Source organism: Python bivittatus, unplaced genomic scaffold, assembly GCF_059951505.1.
Source record: "Python bivittatus isolate LINGU-HERP-01145 unplaced genomic scaffold, Pbiv_v1 ctg000220_np1212, whole genome shotgun sequence".
Lineage (NCBI taxonomy): Eukaryota > Metazoa > Chordata > Lepidosauria > Squamata > Pythonidae > Python > Python bivittatus.
In genome coordinates this window covers 32,204,319-32,223,612 of record NW_028277048.1, presented here as the reverse complement: position 1 = coordinate 32,223,612, position 19,294 = coordinate 32,204,319, and the positions used below count along the sequence as shown (strand labels likewise).

At 36.4% G+C, this 19,294-nt stretch overlaps 1 protein-coding gene across 10 annotated transcripts in view; it reads right to left on the bottom strand.

Moving 5' to 3' along the window:
• Positions 1-19,294, bottom strand: part of HELZ (helicase with zinc finger) — a 160,590-nt gene that overhangs the window by 19,329 nt on the left and 121,967 nt on the right. For all 10 annotated transcript variants that reach the window (XM_088138282.1, XM_088138276.1, XM_088138278.1 and 7 more), the window contains 5 exons: positions 14,435-14,642; positions 7,314-7,390; positions 4,062-4,632; positions 2,923-3,157; positions 853-1,363 (listed from right to left, as the gene is read on the bottom strand). In XM_088138282.1, the coding sequence (XP_087994408.1) occupies positions 853-1,363; positions 2,923-3,157; positions 4,062-4,632; positions 7,314-7,390; positions 14,435-14,642 (1,602 nt within the window). The remainder of the gene's footprint in view (positions 1-852; positions 1,364-2,922; positions 3,158-4,061; positions 4,633-7,313; positions 7,391-14,434; positions 14,643-19,294) is intronic.

Here is a 19,294-nt window from a genome sequence, read left to right as displayed (position 1 = left end):
GGTGTCTTCAAGTCATTTTTGACTCCTGTTGACTATGTGGATAAGTCCACATAGTTCTATTGGCAACATTTTCAGAACTCGTTTACTAATGCCTTCCTAGGGCTGATAGAGAGTGACTGGCCCTAACTCAGGGTCTTAAGCTTTCATGCCTAAGATAGGGGGACTAGAACTTAGTCTCCCAGTTTCAAGTGCCTTTAACTACAATACCAAACTGGCTCTCTTAAAAAAATTGGACACCCTGAAATTAGGGAAATTGGTTTTCTGATTTTTACAGCTTTTTATCATTCAGAAGCATATCCAAAATCACCATTGTAAAAATAAATAAAATTATATTGCTAAAGTTGGGTTTTCAGTATCTCAAAATAACAATTTGGCCATCTAGTAAATGGCATAAAAAGCAATAACACCTGATACTCAACCAGCATAGTGAAGCAAAGAAAAAAAGAAAAGTACATATGGAATCTTGTCCAAAGTCACTATCAGGATGACTACCCCCCTTTCTTTTCCCAGCTTGTATATGTTACCATTAAGCAGAACTCCACTACAGAACTCCTCACTGTAGATCAAAATAAACAAAAAGTAAAGATTCCTCCAAGTCACACTCAACTCCTGCTGACCACATGGACACTTCTTTGCAGGTTTTTTTTTGGCAACCGTCAAAAAATGATTTGCCACTGCCTTCTTTTGAAATGTTCTGACTTCCCAGTCTAGCCTACAGTCTTGGAACTTCCTGGTGGTCCCCATCCAAGTATTAACCAAGTCCAACCCCACTTAACTTTCTTCAAACACAGCTAAGGTTAGCTTGGTGCTAGAGCAAAAGAAACAAGTATACAAACACCACAAACTACATACCTCTTCTAAGCTATGCAGCGAAGAAGCAGATACTGCTCGTGAAGTGAGGGGGTGAAATGGTTCCTGACCAACCGCGTGCTGATGATTTTGTATTTGTATAAAAGGGTTCGGTTGTGATCTATGAGGCAATGGAGGTATACCATAATGAAAGCCTTGCCCCATGAGATGACTCTGGTGTAAATTAGCATAGGTCCATGATCCATCTGGCTGCAGATATTTCAAGGAAGGTGGGGTTATGTGTTCAGATGGCACTGAGAAAGGGGGATTGTACATTTGAGGCAAATGCTGCTGAAATGCTGGATTGTTAGATATTTCAACGTCTCTACTCTCAGAGAAGTTAGGAAAGTGGCCGCTGTGGTTTGAGTTGCATGTAGGAGAGGGGAGTGCTGGTGGACTTCTGGGCTGCACTTGTCTGTATTGCAAAAGTCTTGATTGAGGTGGCGGCATTTCAACGAGGTCCCTGTTTTCAGTTTGATCACGGTGTGAGAGCTCTCGAAGCAAATCCTGGAATCTGTATTAATAAGATAATGATTGTTCAAGTGAAATAAAATATCATCCAATTAAAAAGTAATATTACAAGAATAACACCACACACTCTTTTAAAATGCATTTATCCAAGCAACCGTGCTGTGCATATACTTCACAGAAAGTAGATATCTCAAGAGTGAAATTACCAAATGTTTTTTAAATTACAAATGTCAAGAAAGAGTTGTAATGTGTGTGGATGGTGTGTGTGTGTCCGTGCATGCACTTGTGCGTGCACACTCGTAAAAAAAAGTATTAGCATCTGTAAACATAGTAAGTGATCAACCAGAAATATAGCAGCAAAAATAAAACAAAACAATTCAGCAGATAGCGAACCTGGATTTAACAGACCAAATGGCAGACCTAATGGGGTATTACTCCTAAATACCCATTAAATCAAAAATCATGTCATTCATGGCTATTTATGTCATTTGTGTAATGATGGCATTATGCCAATAACATAAATTGATGTGAATAGTTAAAAGTTAACATAAATTTAACTCCCTCATCCAGACTACTTTGGATGCAACAGACTTATCCATTATTGGCAGGGGTGGGGGGCGGGGCTTGGAATCCAGGGAGAAATCTTGTCTGCTGAATCCAAGGTTCACTAAATGAGGTTCCATTAAATCAAAGTTTCACTGTAAATGCAAAATGTACACACAATGGCAAAAAGCAGTATTTTTAGGATAGTAAAAATGTTCCATAATTGAAGTTTCATGTAACTGCAAGTGCAATTATGCTGTTTTAAGTCCCCTCTCTGAAATGTAGAAAGGTACCAGGGTTATTTTTTCCATGTGGTAAAAAGTGATTTTTTAAAGTATATAAACAAATTAATTTAATATTGATGGAAATAATCACAGAATGATTGAACCCAGTATGTTTTTTTTAAAAAAACAACATGGAACTAGGTCGCAAATCATGTACTCAAATGGAAAATAATCCTAGGATGACAACCAAGATATATAGCGTGTGTAACAGAATGAGTGCTCCCCACATCATGATGCTCATGAGGAGACCCAAACACTTTGAAAAGGGTTATGTCTATCTGGCTCATTTGGATGCTAGTTCCTTTAAGACATGGGGGACCAACTTGCAGCTCCTGATTCCCCTTTTGTGGCCCCACGGCCATGATTACTGGGATGGCATAGCTTCCATTTTCAGGTAAGAAACACACAAACATTGCAATATAAGCCCTAAAGTAGGCATAACAGAGGTCAAAAAAGCCCAGAGAAAAATCTATGTGTGCTATGCAGCCCTGTACATTTTGCTTCCCTGCCTTCATCAGCTGTAAAAAAATATATTACATGGAACCCTAGGCCCCAAAAGTTTGCCATCCCTGATTCAACTGAAGATGGTTCAACAAAGCAGTACTCCCAGAATCTGGATTTGGTATTTTTTGTGTCTGTTGGGGGGAATGCGGAATGCTTGAAAAAACTTTGAGAGTTGCCCTCAGCAGAAAGAAAATTTTAGCTATTCTTATTCCTTCTATGATAGAACATATGTCACTGTTGTTGTGTATAATTTCGACCAAATTATAATTACCTTGAATATGTTGCCTCAGTTTCCTCTTCCATATTGTTGGCAAGTTTCCAGTTTGCCCTAACTGGCTGCTGATGCAATCCCATCGACTGCTGAGAAAGGTGGGATAAGTGAGGGTGGTGATGGTGAGAATAAGGAATGTTGCCCTGACTGAGATAGGCGTTATGCTCATTCCATTGCTGGAGTCTTGCTTGCTGTTGCCTTAAGGTTTCCAAAGCTAAATTTCCATGAATACGATCTGTAAAACATTTTGGGGGGCATAATTACCCAGCTTCTATATTTAAGAGCTTTATGCTTAAAAAAACTGCATTTTGCAATATTGTATGTGCTATACACACACACATACACACACACACATACAGAAACTATCAACCATTAGATTCCTTGCTAAAATTATACTATCCTAAGAAATATTTCAGCAACTAGGGTCCCGTATGTCTAAATGAAAACTTATCTATGTCATATTCATAAATAACTTGAAAAGAATGCACTGTTATACTTTATGGTCCTTTTCCTGAAATGAAAGTTTTGAAGAGGTCCTACTCCTCAAATCCTCCCACCATGTATCAGCTTTGGTGGGTTGATTCTATTCCTTATCACATCTAAGGAAGATTAGCCACAGTAATTTCATCCTGGTTTAAGATCCTAGTTGATAAACTGATATTAGACTGCAGTTCCATTTTAGATACAACAAGGAAAGACAGTTTAATGCAGTCAAAATCAAACCACTAAAGCTTGCATAAGAAGGTAAAATAGGGATAGGAGTAGGACATGAACACAATGCTCACACCTAACTTTACTGCAGTTTAAGAAACAGATCACTACATCCAAAATAGCACATAATCTGAGAATGGGCTAGTCAATGAAGAATGCTTGCAGATGTTAAATGGTTGAAGGCTGTGGAGTAAATGACCTTCAGTTCTGTGAACAATGAAAAATAAACAATTTTTGTTCAATGAGCAAACATAAATTGATTTTTTTTTAAAATGAGGATAATAAATACTATACAGTGGCTATAAAACACTAAACGAATGCATACAATATACCAAAAAAAATTCTTCACACTACATATGATATGCTCCCTTTTCACCTAAGAAAACTGCCCCAACTTAGTCCCCTTGAATGTAGCCATGGATACATACCTAACGGTTCTCCTATAGACACTCCTGGAGGATTCTCTTCAATGAAGTGGTTCAAATGGGATGGCATCATGAGGTTATGCTGTGCAATGGGTCTCAGGGGGCTATTGACATCTTGCAGCACAGATGGAGGGAGCTGTTCTAAAACTGAAGTGTCTGTACCAGGGGAATGAGGTCTATGTGGAACTGGATTTTTAAAGAAAGACTGGTTGGGGCCAGTTTGAAAGGCGGGAGAGAGCTGTGAAGACGGTGGTTGTGGCTGCTGATTTAAATGATTGTGTTGCTGGACTATCTGGCTCTGTGGAGGATGCATTTGGTTTTGTTGTTCAGACAAATGATTCTGCTGTTGACTTAAGAGGTTTTGTTGCTGTTGCACAGGATATGGATGCCTTGAAATTTGGGTTAAGTGCTGGAAGGGGCGGCTAGGAACAGCATACTGGGCATGGGGAGGAGTGAGATGAATGTTCAGCTGCCTGGGGTTAAGATTATCTTTGCGGTGAAATTTAGAATTAGGATAAGAAGTACTGGAACGCGATTCAGGGCTTCTATTTTGGGAATTTCCTTCTAAGTCAACCTGGAGGAAATTATACAAATTATTTTAGTTAAAAATCATTTAAGAATACAGAATAAAACAAAATCCCCCTAAGCTATGAAAGTACCAAGCAAATATTTTAACATCAACTCAAGCATGTGATATCTAAAGAAGGTGGGAAAAACAAGGTCCAAAATAAAAACTACTGTAAAGCTTAGATACGTTTTCTCCTTTAACATATACTTAACTAAAAACCAATGAATATAAATATACTGACATACATAAGTCATATATATTTTTAAATGTTACATTTTCTACACAAAGCATTATTTCAAAGCTATTTTGATTATTATAAACTACAAAATCACTAAGATTTGTGGTCTTATACTTCTATTTTTAAATTGAATATTAAGACCTAATCACTGAAATCCACTTCAGAAACTATTATAGAAGAAATGAATTACTAGCTTCTCCTTTATTATCATAGTAAAAGAGAAACAACTATATAAATGATCAGTTCTAAAGAAATGCCACTCCTTGTTTCAAAGTGTTTGCTTTGAGTCTTTCCTCCACCCTCTCACTGACGACTTTTTCACTGTTCCTAGAAGCAAATTCTCTCATCACCTCCACCTAAGATTCCTCCTTAAAGCAGGATGTTGACAACCAGAAGCAAATTTTAAATTTTCATCTAACTGCAGATATTTAAATTAAATTGCAATTAAAATGTTGAAATATATTTTCTAATATCATACTATCATGTTACTCCCACATGATCCATAGTTTTCAAGTTGAACAACAAAATCATGTAAATATTTTGCCACAATGTTGTAAAATAACATGATCCAAAAAGCCGACACATACATAGACTTTGATCACCAATGAACAAAAGACCTGATTCACAAAACAAATCAGCATAGAAAAGCTTATGAGTCAAAATTCTCTAGTAACCACATTTTGCCTTGATGATCCTGCTCCCTTTTTAAAAAAGATAATATCTCAAAAGAATAACTCCCTGTTAAGCTTTGGTAAGTTCTAAAGCATTGTCTATCAAGCTTTTGTATTATGAAAAGTCTAGAAAGACGGGCTGTACAGGTAGTCTTCGATTTACGACCATAACTGGGACTGGAATTTCCATTGCTAAGCGAAGCAGTCGTAAAGCAAGACATCACATGACCGCATCGCTTAGTGACCACAATCCCAGCACTCCCATTGCCATCATTAACTGAGAATCATGGGTCATTAAGTGAGTACCCACTCCAATCCAAGCCATTCCAGGCCAGGTCCCTCCCAGCCACAAGCCTCAGTAAGGTAAGGGACTGCCTCCAATTCCCCCCACTCACCTATCTTCCCCCACATCTCTGCCCTTTAGCTGCCCTGCACCCTGCCTTGCTGAGTAGCAAGCAGTCCCAGAACCATGCGGCTCTGGGGCTGCTTGCGAGACTCCAGGAAGCTGCAGCCATCCCAGCCCAGTCCCAGTCGCCCTCGCCACCCTGCACTCTGAGACCCCCTGCTGCCCTGCGCTCCGCTGCCCCAGCTGACTGCCATCTTCTTGCTCCCGCTGCTGATGTGTACCCGGCCTGGCTGGGGCTGGGCTTTGCACTGCAAAACAAAAACAAAAACAAAAAAGTCAAAAGCAGCCCCTTTGCAAAGAGCTCCTGGGTGGGGCGGGGCTTTGTGCTGCAGGGGAAAAAAAAGTTCCAAATAGTCCCTGAGCTGTGGCATGTCAAAAAGCCCCTTTGCCTTTGCTGCTTTTGGTTTTGTTTTTTTTTTGTAGTGCAAAACCCAGCCAGACTGGGCATGCCTTGTCAGCAGCAGGAACAAGATGGTGGCAGTCAGCTTGGGTGGCGGAGTGCAGGGGGGCAGAGGCCAAAAGGGCATAGATGGGAGGGGAGAGATGTGGGGGGAACTGAATTGTCCCTGCAGTCGTAAGTGTGGGTGGGCTGCCAAGTGCCCGAATTTTGATCACATGACTGTGGGGGCCTGCAACGGCCGTAACTTCAGGCATGGACCGTAAGTCCCTTTGTTCAGCGCCACTGTAACTGCGAATAGTTGCTGAATGAATGGTCTAAGACGAGGACTACCTGTATAAAAACAAAACAAAAAACCCTCCTGAATTCAGAATTACTGATTTCAGTATTACTGAAATGGGTTCTCAAAAATTTCCTGAAACAGATCAGTTGTAGTCCTGGCATCACTCAATGTGATTACTAGGAATGGCCTGTTACCTTCTGTAAACAACCCAAAACGTCAACTAAAACCACTTCACCATACTACTTCTCCCAACACTATTGCTTACGTGGGTCTGTGTAACACCCATAATTGTATTTTCCCCATAATATTTTTGACCCCCAAACTGCTCCAAAATAATATAATGGGGCTTCAAGGGCACTGAAGGCAAACTGAAAGGGAAGGCACCTATCAGGTATCACAAAAGTAAATAGGGGGATTGGTGTTATTGCTCTGGGATCCAACTGAAGAGGGATTGTTATAGCTGAACAGTGTCTTAACAAATGTATTTTATTTCTTTTTTGTTTTGTAATTTGAATTGTAATATGTTGTGACATAGTGTGATCTTTACTTATTTTTATTTAGACAGAGTCATTGCTGTTGGCTTAGTTATTCTGCATCATGATTCTTTTAGGATGGCCATATTTCTACAGTGCCTGCATTACCCAAGTTTCACGGGCATCACACATGAGGAAAGAGTAATAAGGAGCATGTACCTGTTTGGCTTCTAAAGGGTTTTTCTCAGTTGTCCGCATTTTGCTGACTTCAGGTCCAGCACCAGGTTCATTTTTGCCTAAATAACATAAAGACCTCATATAAAACTCATTTTTAATATTCAACTTAATTTATATCCAGCCATAATCATAATGTAAGTTATTAAACCTAGTGTTTTCAATCTTACTTTGGTGATCATGTTTAAAATATTATAGCTTAAAACTTAAAGCAGAAGGATAGATATTAGAAGGATAAGGAAAAGAAAATATTTTTTTAAGTAAAATTATTTTCCATTTCAGCTTCTAAAAATAATTCCACATTGACAGTCAACTGAGCTACCTTAAAAATTACTGTATAAAACAAGATACCTATGCTTTGTAAGATAATATAGAGGTGAAAAAATAGTGACGTCCATTTAAAAGTGATCTTTTAAGATGCCTGAGAAGAAAAATTCAGTAAAGTATTTTAGGTAACCATAAAAAAGTAACTGTGAATCTAAAAAATAAGTCTATCAGTTTATAATCAACAATAAGAGGCACATACAGATTAAAAGCAGTAATTGATTGTTGTTCTCAGATATATCCATATTTATTTATTTAGAAAATTTATATAGCTGCCCATCTCACCAAAAGCAACTCTGGGCAGTGTACAACAATCAGATAAAAAACAAAATATAAAAACCACATGAAAAATATAAAAACCATATTAATAAATATCATAAAAACCAAGATATAAACCATAGGGGAGGGAGAATAAAAATGGCCCCTTCAGCAATGGAGCCATCAAAACAGGTCTCCGGTTAATAATATTCATTGTTTTTGTAGTCACCCAGACTGAATGATCAAATTTCTGCTTAATAAACAAAAATAGGCAAGAGCTTTCTAAAGCAGAACACAATCTTTGCTCAATAGGACATTAGATGTGTTTTTTTGGTTACTTATGAACTAAGAAACCATGGGCAAAAAAACAGAGAATGAAGCCATGATTTTAAATTGGTTTCTATGCAATAGCTTCTTGGGAAGTCATTAACATGGTTATTCATTCAGATGTAATATTATAGCTAATTGTGATTAGTGGTATGATCATAAGAAAGGGAAAGAAAACATGCAGATGATATCTCAGTTTATTACACTGCAATTTGATCAATCAAATACCACTGCTGATTCAAGACTCCAATGTTCTTTCTTTAGATCAAGTACAGAACATTACTTAACATACAATGAGAGAGCTGACCAAATAGTTCAATCGATTTGCTGCTCCTGAACTATTTGACTGGTGATGAAGCAAAATAGTTTCTGGTGATTACCAATTACTAATTTATAATCTACTCTTAGATAATCCAAAGAGTACAAAATCATTTGGCTCCTCTTATCTACATAGGAAAATAAAAGAGGAAAATATAGCTCCAGATTTAAACCTTGAAAACTTGTATTTAGAGAAATAACTAGAAAATCATCAATGACTCAAATCTATCATGAAGCAAAGACACACAGTTGATCAGATATTTCATCAGATACACTGTTCTGCTATTTTCTGACCATCCCTTTAAGAGAAATATCTTTATCCATTGTCAAGCCATCTCCTTAGAAAACTACGGAATGGTAAAACCAGAAACATTCCCCAGCTGATAAAGATAAATTTAAAATGTTGCCAGAATAAATAGGTGTAATTTGGGTTGCTTGCTCGTAAAAGGGTATTTTAAAACTTAAGAACAAAACTTCTGAAATAATAAGCAGCTATGAAAATTTCATACAAATGAATTTGTTTCTTACTCTTCAGTCAGCATACATTATGTGATATTGATAATGAATGATGATGTATTAGTTCATCTTCGTAATGTCAGACTAAAAGAATTATCTTTAGAAATGAATGTTTTTGTGCAAAATGTTATAGAGCATGAAAATGTTCAGCAGTAATTGAATGCGGAAATATTTTGCTTTTCCTAACTCTCCATATTAAAACTTGCAGGATTCACATGTTTAAGCTAATTATGAATCAGCATTCTAATAATTACTCTCAGTCCTTCTCCCAGAGGAATAAGAAGCAATATATCTCATTTTCAACATTACTGGGTAATGCTGCATCTATTGAGAGATAATGTAACTGGCCATAGTAGCTGATGTGGAGGTCTGGGGTGGTTCTGTTATATGCCTGGGCTGCTGGCCTAGGCTTAGCATTACCAGAGGAAAAACTTATTCAGCCTACAGGACCTGGATAAACATAACCTTTTTAAAGAAAACTTTACTTGGTAATTTCTTCAAGCCAATTTCTGCAAAGAAAAGCCCTTGATTTTTACCCTATAGTTGAATCAATTTGACGTTTGGGAATTCTGCCTGTCCAAGGGCGAGTTTCTTGGCTGTGGTATCCCTTGGAATATCTAAAGCCACTGGCTACATTCATGCAAAATGATAAACATATTTTATTGTGGCAGGAGTCATCATAGTTGCCACCCCTCTCTTCTTCTTGCTGGGGCCACAAAGATGTTCAAGCTCTCCTTTCTGTTTTTGATTAACTCAATCAGCTAGAGTTAATCTCAGCTATGGCTTATTTGGAACAAGGCAGCTACTCACCACATGTTGTGCTTTTAGTTAAGATTCACTGCCCATCTTGGCTCAGATAACAGGCTTAGCTGTAGTTTACCAAAAATTGCAAAATGTTTCTAAATTCTTCATGGTGATGGCCAAGGGGGAGGTCCAGATATCTTTTCTTTTTAGTAAGGACCAAATGCAGCCACTAAATAACTGAAGATGGGCAGAATATACCACATCATACATCTCAAGATGAAAATCAGAAAATACTTAAAAGACAAAGCTCCTCAAAGTTTTTTCTTCAACCGTTTTTTTTTCCTTTTAACGTGACCACTTTGATTCAATAATGACTTCACATTGTTAATTTTTATCAACAAGAACAGCTAACTTTAATGTTTAATTGGTCATTTTCCTTCTTAATGACACATTAAGTTAATACATGATTGCATTTGGCTTTTGTGAAAATAGGTTATTTTATAATAAATTGAAAGTATCAGCACATTTCATAGGCAAACCCAATCATCCTATTTTTCTTCAGAGAGACAGAAAATTATGTTAAGTGAATTTCACAATATTTTATTTATTCTCTTTCAGTTACATTATTAAAAGTCCTAGAAACTGAACTTCTAGCACATTCTGTGCTCTTCCACTTTTCAGGTTATTAGTAGAAATTAAGGATGGCATGCCATATTTGTTTTTGGAATTACCCAAACCTTCATGAATATAAGTAAGTTTCTTTCATGGCTATACCCATGAACTAGATAGTATCCAATTATCTCTTGAAGGACATCATTGTCTGGCATAGTAAGGTGACAGCTCATACATCTACAATATTGGGAAATTTATCTTGGCACTCAATACTGTACACAGTAATTACTCTGCTTTTCAGGCAGATAATGAGGCAGATTTTGAACAGCACAGCTGTAAGGAAAGTCACTCAAACAGCACAAATGAAATCAGAGCAATTTCAGTGTTGATACAGTCGTCAGTCCTTCAGCATTAAAAAGATGCCTTGCTCTGAAATAGATTTTATGCTAATGAGATTATAGAATTCTACGCTTATTGTTTCCTAATGGATCTGTCGGATTTGTTTTCCAATTTCAGCTGAAACCTGCTGATTGAAAGGCAATAAAGCTACTAGCATAAGCACAGAGCCCAATTTCTCATTTTTATTTAAGATAATTTACTTTATGTATTTTTCACATCAATGTACTATCTACTGTAATAGAGATAGTGGTGGATATATGAAGCTTCTGATGCCCCAAAGAATGTCTGTAGCGGCAAAATCCACTCTGTTCTCTTAAAATACCAGAGAATATTCTGCACTCAAATAGAGAAACTTATTGCTCACTTGATGTACTTTCCAACAAAAAAAGGACCACATCTGCATGTGGAGAACTCTTAAGTATCCATACAGCATTGCAATTTCTGAGGTTTTTGTCTGATAACTATACTGCACACCTCTTTCCCAGAAAACCCAGTTCAATATTTCCTTAAATAACAGAATGGGAGAACATCAGCAATATTATAACTGCTGCACTCCTCTCTGAAGGATGTGACAATGGAGAATCCAAACAGCAACAAGAAGTATAGCAGAGGATCCAAAGGGGAGAACCACCATTTCTCATGTATATGTTCTTTACTCCAGTTCTATTGATGTCAAATATAAAACAGTTTAACAAACTCTCTAATAATATGGCATATCAATTAAAGAGATAATTTCATTTGGGCAGAAAATAGGAGGCAGGAGCATTATGTATGCTGCATTAACTGGGGTATAAATTTATATCCCAACAATAAAAGTGGGATATAAATCTAATAAATCTAATCCTCATCACCACCATCATCATCCCTGCTATGGGATGATTTCAGTGAGAAGGAAGGAAGGAAGGAAGGAAGGAAGGAAGGAAGGAAGGAAGGAAGGAAGGAAGGAAGGAAGGAAGGAAGGAAGGAAGGAAGGAAGGAAGGAAGGAAGGAAGGATCGGGTACTGTTTTATATACTAAAGTATATAATATGAACTGAGTTTATGAGTCGCAAGCTGATTGAAAAGAAGTGACCCAGAAAGACTGCTGCCTAAGAAAAATATCTAAGACAATGATGTGCTATGTCCCCTTAGTTATTTAATGTATTTATAGATAAATATATAAGGAATATTTGTGCTAAATATATATTTGGGTTGACATTAAAGTGGATATTTTTTATTCATTTAATGTCAAGCTGTTGGCCAAAATCTGAATAATTTGCACCAAATATTAGATAGGCTGTATGATGCAATGAGGAACATGGATTTCAAAATTAATTTATCAAAGACCAAGATAGCTATGTCCAACAGGTAAAAATTAAGTAAACAATAGCAATTTATATATAATGGAAAAAAATAAAGCAAGTAGATGAATTTGACTATCTTACTAGAATGTTTCCCAAAAATGAGAGAAATGGTTGGAGAATTTTGATGTGGAAAGGTTGGTACAAAGGTAGCAGATGGTATATGGTCTGTTGCAAGAAATGAATATCAAAAGAAAAGAAAATGCCTGCCCTTCTGCCAACTTTGTTTTATGAATTTAGAGTTGGGAATGTCAAGAAAAACACAAAAGTAAGTTGAAAGAACAAGGAACTTAAGAAGTGTGGGAAAGAATAAATGGATAATGAGAATATGGACTGAACACCAAAGTGAGTGAGCTGAATCCAGTAAGTACACTGAGGTGGTTTAGTCATCTACCGAGAAGTGGTAAACAAATAAAGGAAGAAGAGTCAAAGGAGAAGACTGAGAAATCGGTGGTTAGATGGAGTTGAGATCCTCAAAAAAGAGAAAGATAAGAAATTTAAAAACCAAAAGACAACATATGATTTGATATATCCTCCATCTGGTCTGTCACACTTGCCATCTTTATCTTTATCAATGTTATTGTAATTTCTGATTATTGTAAGCCACCCAGAGTCGTTGACAGTTGGATGGCATACCAGTTTAATAAATTATTATTATCATTATCATTATTATTATTTGGTGGAAGCAAGAATAGTTTGCAAGGACAGAAAGGCATGGAAAAGTATAGTGAATAGTGGTATAAATTAGATTTAGATTTTGTTTTCTTTTAAATCCTGCCATTAGTTTCTTTAGATTACTACTACTTGTTAAATAAGGAAGGGGACATCATACATCCTGTTCCAAGAGGCTCCCATACCTACTTCCCTTATGTCCACTTTCCATTCATTTTTTTTGGAAGATTATCCTCTAATCCTTTTGCATATAGGACTTCCGTTTCCCTTTCCTACTGTCTTTCTACTATCACTCTTGCTTCTTTCACTCCTTTCATTTTCTTCCATGTCCATTTTTTCCATAATCCTCTTTTCACAGTACCAAAGAATGTACTACAATCTCTCATCATCTTGTATCCTTCACTAATTCTGTTATTCTTTCATCATAAACAATAACATCTATTGAGCTTTATAATCATATTAATTCTTCTGCTATTTGTACATATGAGTGAATATATGCTTAAACCACACACTGAAATGAAAAAGATCTTTTTTTATTCATCAAACAGTCACTGTTCTCATTCATTCCTAGGTTTCCAAATAGCACAATCATTTTTTCTGAACTATCTTGCCTCATTTCCACCCACCCATTTATGTCACTTAGCAGAATAATGTCTTTCCCTGGGTTGCAGTCATTAAAAACATTGTATTATTTTTCCAAAAGCTCATATGTGGTTCTTCTATTTTCAAGCATTCACTGGATTCATCAACCATGGATTCCACTTTCATATGCACTTCCAACACCAAATCATACTTTGTGGCATGACATATGGCCTTTCATCCATAATTAAACCTATGCATTAATTTCCCTGAATGTATTTGTCAATTCCACCCCACAAGATCAGGGTACCTTAATTCAGATCCATTACATTCTTCCCCTTTCCTTTATTTATTTGTTTGTTTGTTTAATTTATATGCTGCCATCTCCCCCGAGATTCCCTCAGTTTCTTAAAGACACAACCTACCTATTCTTCTTTTCATTCATTCATTAATTCATGTTCTTTACTATTGATTCCTCTTATATTCCATGCTGCAATTTTCCATATGCCATGGTTATCCTCAGATAGGCCCATAGATATTGATTTCTGCAGTCCATCATGGTTTTGGGCAACTGAGGCTTTCACATAACCCTTTTTAATCACATCGGGAAGGTGTAGACTAGATTACTAGCCTTAGCTGCACCTGTGCCACATATGGCATTCTCTGCTAACAGTAAGGCCAAGTTTGGCACATTTTGGAAAGTATGCCACAAGAACATCCAAAGCCCAATTTTACTCCAAGCATGCTCCTACTACTTAATGAAAGCTGGGACCTCTCTTCTAGAGGTTACTGGGCAAACTGATAAACTCTTACCCACATCCCACTGACTAGGAGGTAAATAAAATGTACTGATTATATACTGTATTCCTTATAAAAAAGCCAGTTTTATAAACACATTTGTCAATACCATTTACAACATACATATCAGTGTTACAATTATACCAAACAATTAATTACATTTAAACTGCAAACGAAACACCCCACTTCATTTTTTTTAAGAAAAAGAGATTTAACTCACTGTTTCGATTTAGTTCAAGTTGTTCTTTATCTGAATGATGAAGCTGCTGTTGTCCTATACTAACTGGTGAATGATGTCCAAGACCATAGGGAATGGGGGATCCACGTCCATGTGCTTGTAAAAGATTCACATTATATGCCATGGCTGTTTGATGAGTAATGATTCGAGGATCAACTGCAAATCTACTCTGATACCCTGTCCATGGTACCTAGGTAATAAAGATATAAACATAGTATTGCTTACAACTTTTAACCTACACATTTAAAAGAAATCTAGTGTACTAATAAAACTGGAATGTTTATACAATTTCTCCTAAAGAGGTAAATACATAAGACAAACAAGATATTTTGAATAACAACCAGTACAATGTAAGTTTCAGACTGAATAAATCTCTTGATAATCAAGTTCTAAGAATAAATTCATGACACGTAGTACAAATTATACAAAATAATATTAAACATAACACTGAAAGCTCAATTACGGGATGCAACTTAAAATTCCACAGATAATTTGTGACAGGACAGTAGAAAGAACCTAGTCTGGAAAAAGAACATGAGTTGTTTATCTAAACAGAAGAATTCAGAACAGAAAAAAATCTATTTTTTTTTAATTCAAATGTATAAATATTTCATTACCCTATTTTCTACAAAAGAAATGAATAAAAATAAAAAGGGAAAGGAAGGAAAAGATGTAAAATGTTAACAGTAAAAATGTCAAATCTTTTCATAGCTTTTGATGAGTCAATTCTATGACAGCTTCCTGAATAGAACAACCTAAGCTTGAGGGTGAATCAAAGACTATGGACTCCAAAAGATTCTTGACATTAAACCTTTGGGAATTTCTACTGATGCTGACAGAGACAACCAAGAAGATACAGAAGATGCTGCTTTATGTGACTGTAATAAAGGTCACATTTTAGGAATTGCAAATCTTTTTGACTGTAAATGATTTATCTTTCAGAGAAACAATTCTCCTTTTGAAGACCAGAAAAAGTACAGTTGTTGAACTATTCTTATTTTCCTTTTGACACCTACAAATACCTATAAACCAAAACGTTCTAAACCAAAACAATGTATACTTAATTTGCAGGAATGCATTTATATATTTATTTATTTATTAGAATATGTACAGTAGTCACACAATAAACCATGAAAACAGGGGATGCTTCAAATTAATTCAAAGTTTATATTAGCAGATCAATGAATGAACTGCAGACTTACTGTGGCTATAGAGGAATAATACCATTTTCATTCAAGATATGTGGCAAATATGGAAATTGTAATCAGGTTTTTGATCAAATAACATTTGAATGGTCCAGAAGGGTCATCAACTCACTTCTTTACATAACATTCCTTTCTTCTCACTGAAGCAAACCAGATTAAGTATGTTCCTACTGATGACCTCTAGGTTCATTGATTGTTATCATTCACACCTATAATTCTCTCCCTCTGGTTCTCTTTGACAAAACTTTTACAGCACTGTATTTCATTTATCCAGCTCTTATTTCTGGACAGGTCAGTCTGGCCATATACAGATTGTCTCCGGGTTAAGAATGCCTGGTTTGTGGATGACCCATAGTTAAGAACGGAGCCTACAGTAGCAAAATTTCCGTTAAATACACAATGATTCAAGTTAAATATACAACGGTTTCAGTTAATTACACAATACTGCTTATACAGTATTATACAATAATACTGTTCCTGCTTACATACAAATTCAACTTAAGGACAGACCTTGGGAATGGGACTCATTCTTAAACTGGGGACTACCTGTATGGCAGACCCCAACAGAATCCAAGCCATAGATAGTCAACAAATTTATTATTAATGCAATCATATTAAATTATTAATATTTTACATCTATTTTTGTAGCATAATTACTTTGAATTTTTTATTTAGAAATGGAAAAATGTGAATCAATTCTTGAAACATTTAAATATGAGGATTAGACCATGGGGAATATATATCTATTCCTTTTTAACATGTTTATTTCATGTTATACGTCCTTAATTTAAAAATATAACATAGAAACTAGGAATACAGTTTCTTTAACTAAAACCAGAAATTAAAATATTAACTTTGATCAAGTTCCTATGTGATATGTGTTGTTTATAGATCAAGTTTCCTACTTCTATATCAGGTGAAATGTGCATCAAGAAAGAGACACAAAGATTAAAATCTAACACTGCATGAACAGAGTAACCTCAGGGACAGACTTTCCCTCCTCTCTTTCCTCAGCACATTCTCCTCTGGAGGTCCAACTGGAGACTGTAAAGGAGAAGGAGAATCTGTCTTGCTTGCAACTGATGACACCTGTGATTCTGTAAACACAGATCTCTCTTTCCTGGAGTAAATTATACCTATATGCTACAATATATTTCAGATATTGGCTCACAGATAATTTTAGTTAACTTCAACTTTGATTTATACTGGTGCCAAGAAACTGTTTAGCTGTACTTTATTAGGCAAAAGGGGCTCATTCCAGGGAAAACAAAGGCTATGGATGACAGGATTACATGCAAACAGGGTGTTGTTGCTACATTTATTAATGACGATTACAAAACAACAAGGCGGCAGCTTCACTGCCTCAAATAAGGGATGATCTCTTTAGCTGAAGTTTGCTTTAAAATGTTATTTTAAATCACAATTTTGTGAAGAAATGTATAAAATAATCCATTGGCTTTTTTCAAAATTGTCCCCTTTTTGATTAATACAGTAAAAACAAAATGAAATTTTCATTGATAAACTTTAGTTTTGAGGCATCTGTTCCCTGAAATTAGAATTAGCAGAATCATAAAAAACTGTGAATACAGAACTTTGCATGACATTTTACTGTGTCTGTGTGCGGGTGTGTGTGCCCCTAGAAAAATACTGAGATTTTCTTTCATGTACAATGGTGCTTAAAAGTTTGTGAACCTTTTTGAATTTTCAATATTTCTGCATAAATATGACATAAACTTGATATATTCTCCACACAAGTCCTAAAACTAGATAAAGAGAACCCAATTAAATAAATTAGTCAAAAACATTATACTCATTCATTAATTTGAGGAAAATGATCCAAAGCAACATACAAGTAGCCTTTGCTTAACAACCATTTGTTCAGTGACCACTTGAAGTTATGACAGCATTGATTAAGGAGATTTACAACCAGTCCTCTGACCAGTCTGTCACACTTTTCCCATGGTCATGTGATTGTGACTCGGGCCCTTGGCAACCGACATGCATTTACAACAGTAGCAGCATCCCACAATCACATTATCACAATTTGCGACCTTCACAGCCAGCTTCCAACAAGCAAAGTCAATGGGGAAGCCAGCAGGAAGTCACAAGTTGCATGATGTCGCAGTTATCGACTGCAGCTGGAAATGACAAATTGTCGTCATACATCGGGTGCGGTCACGTGATTTTTCACTTTACAACCACATTGCTTAGTGACAGAGTTGCCGGTCCTAATCGCAGTCAGTAAGTGAGGACTACCTGTATTTTTGTGTGGCAAAAGTATGTGAACCTTTAGGATTATCAGTTCATTTGAAAGGGAAATTAGAGTCAGGTGTTTCAGTCAATGGGATGATAATCAGATATGAGTGTGGGAGGTCCTGCCTTATTTACAGAACAGGGTATTCACTATCAAAGGCTGATCCTCACAACACAGTTATTTATTTATTAAATCAATTTATATAGCTGCCCATCTCACCACAGGTGATTTTGGGTGGTGTACAACAAAGCTAAAAACAGTAAAATACATTAAAAATATATAAAACAAAATAAAACAGAGAATAAAAGGAAGTTAAAAATAAGGGAGCCACCTCACTAATTCCCTCATCCCCAATGTGGAAGTGTGTCATGGCTCAAACAAAGGAGATTTCAGAGGTCTTGTTTTAGGATTTGTCTGGAGAACAGATAATGTTTTAAGTCATATTTAGGTCAGGTGGTAAGATGTTCCAGAGCTCAGGCACTGTAACTGAAATGGCATGTCCATGGGTCCTGCTAAATGGTATTCTTTAATTAATGGGACCTGAAGCATGCCCCTCTTGCTGGATCTGATAGTCCAGGTAGAGACCACCAGAGAAAGGTGGTCCTTCAAGTATCCTGGCCTGTGCAATGAAGACCTTTATAAGCGACAACCAGCACCTTGAATTATGCCTGTAAGTTTATTGGGAGTCAGTGTAGTGTAGTTCATGAAGCAAACGTATAATACAAACAAATTGAGAAATACCTATAATTGCCCACACCACTGCATTCTGGACCAGCTGCAGGTTCTGGATGCTCTTCAAGGGCAGCCTCATATAGAGTGTGTTGCAGTAGTCAATTCGAGAGGCAACCAGAACATGACTAACCATGAGCAGTGCGTCCTAGTCCAGGAAAGGGAGCAACTGGTACACAACACAAAGCTGTGCAAAAGCCCCCTATGGCCATGACTGCTACCTGCTCCTCAAATAGCTCTATTATTACTGTATCCATTCCTTCTTTCAAGTAGAGACAGAATCTGAATTTAGATTGGGCAGACTGAATCGGCACATTTCCATAACTTGGAAGTCTCAACAATTCTGGCTTTTCATTTTGTGTTAATACAGCCATTGTACTAAATGTACAATGTACATTTTGCATGTAATTTGTGATTATAAACGTTTGAAGATAATTTCAATAATAAATAAACTATAGTGGATCCTGGACAAGCACAAAACAAATGCAAGTAGATTTAGTATAGACTGCATTAAAAAGTTACCCCTGTTTCTTTACTAGAATTAACCATTATGCTAATTAGTGTTGGAAGCCATTTGTAATTATGGGCCAAAAGCAATACCTGCCAAAGATCAAATGATGGTTAACATTCACATGGGAACAAAGGAGAAATTCA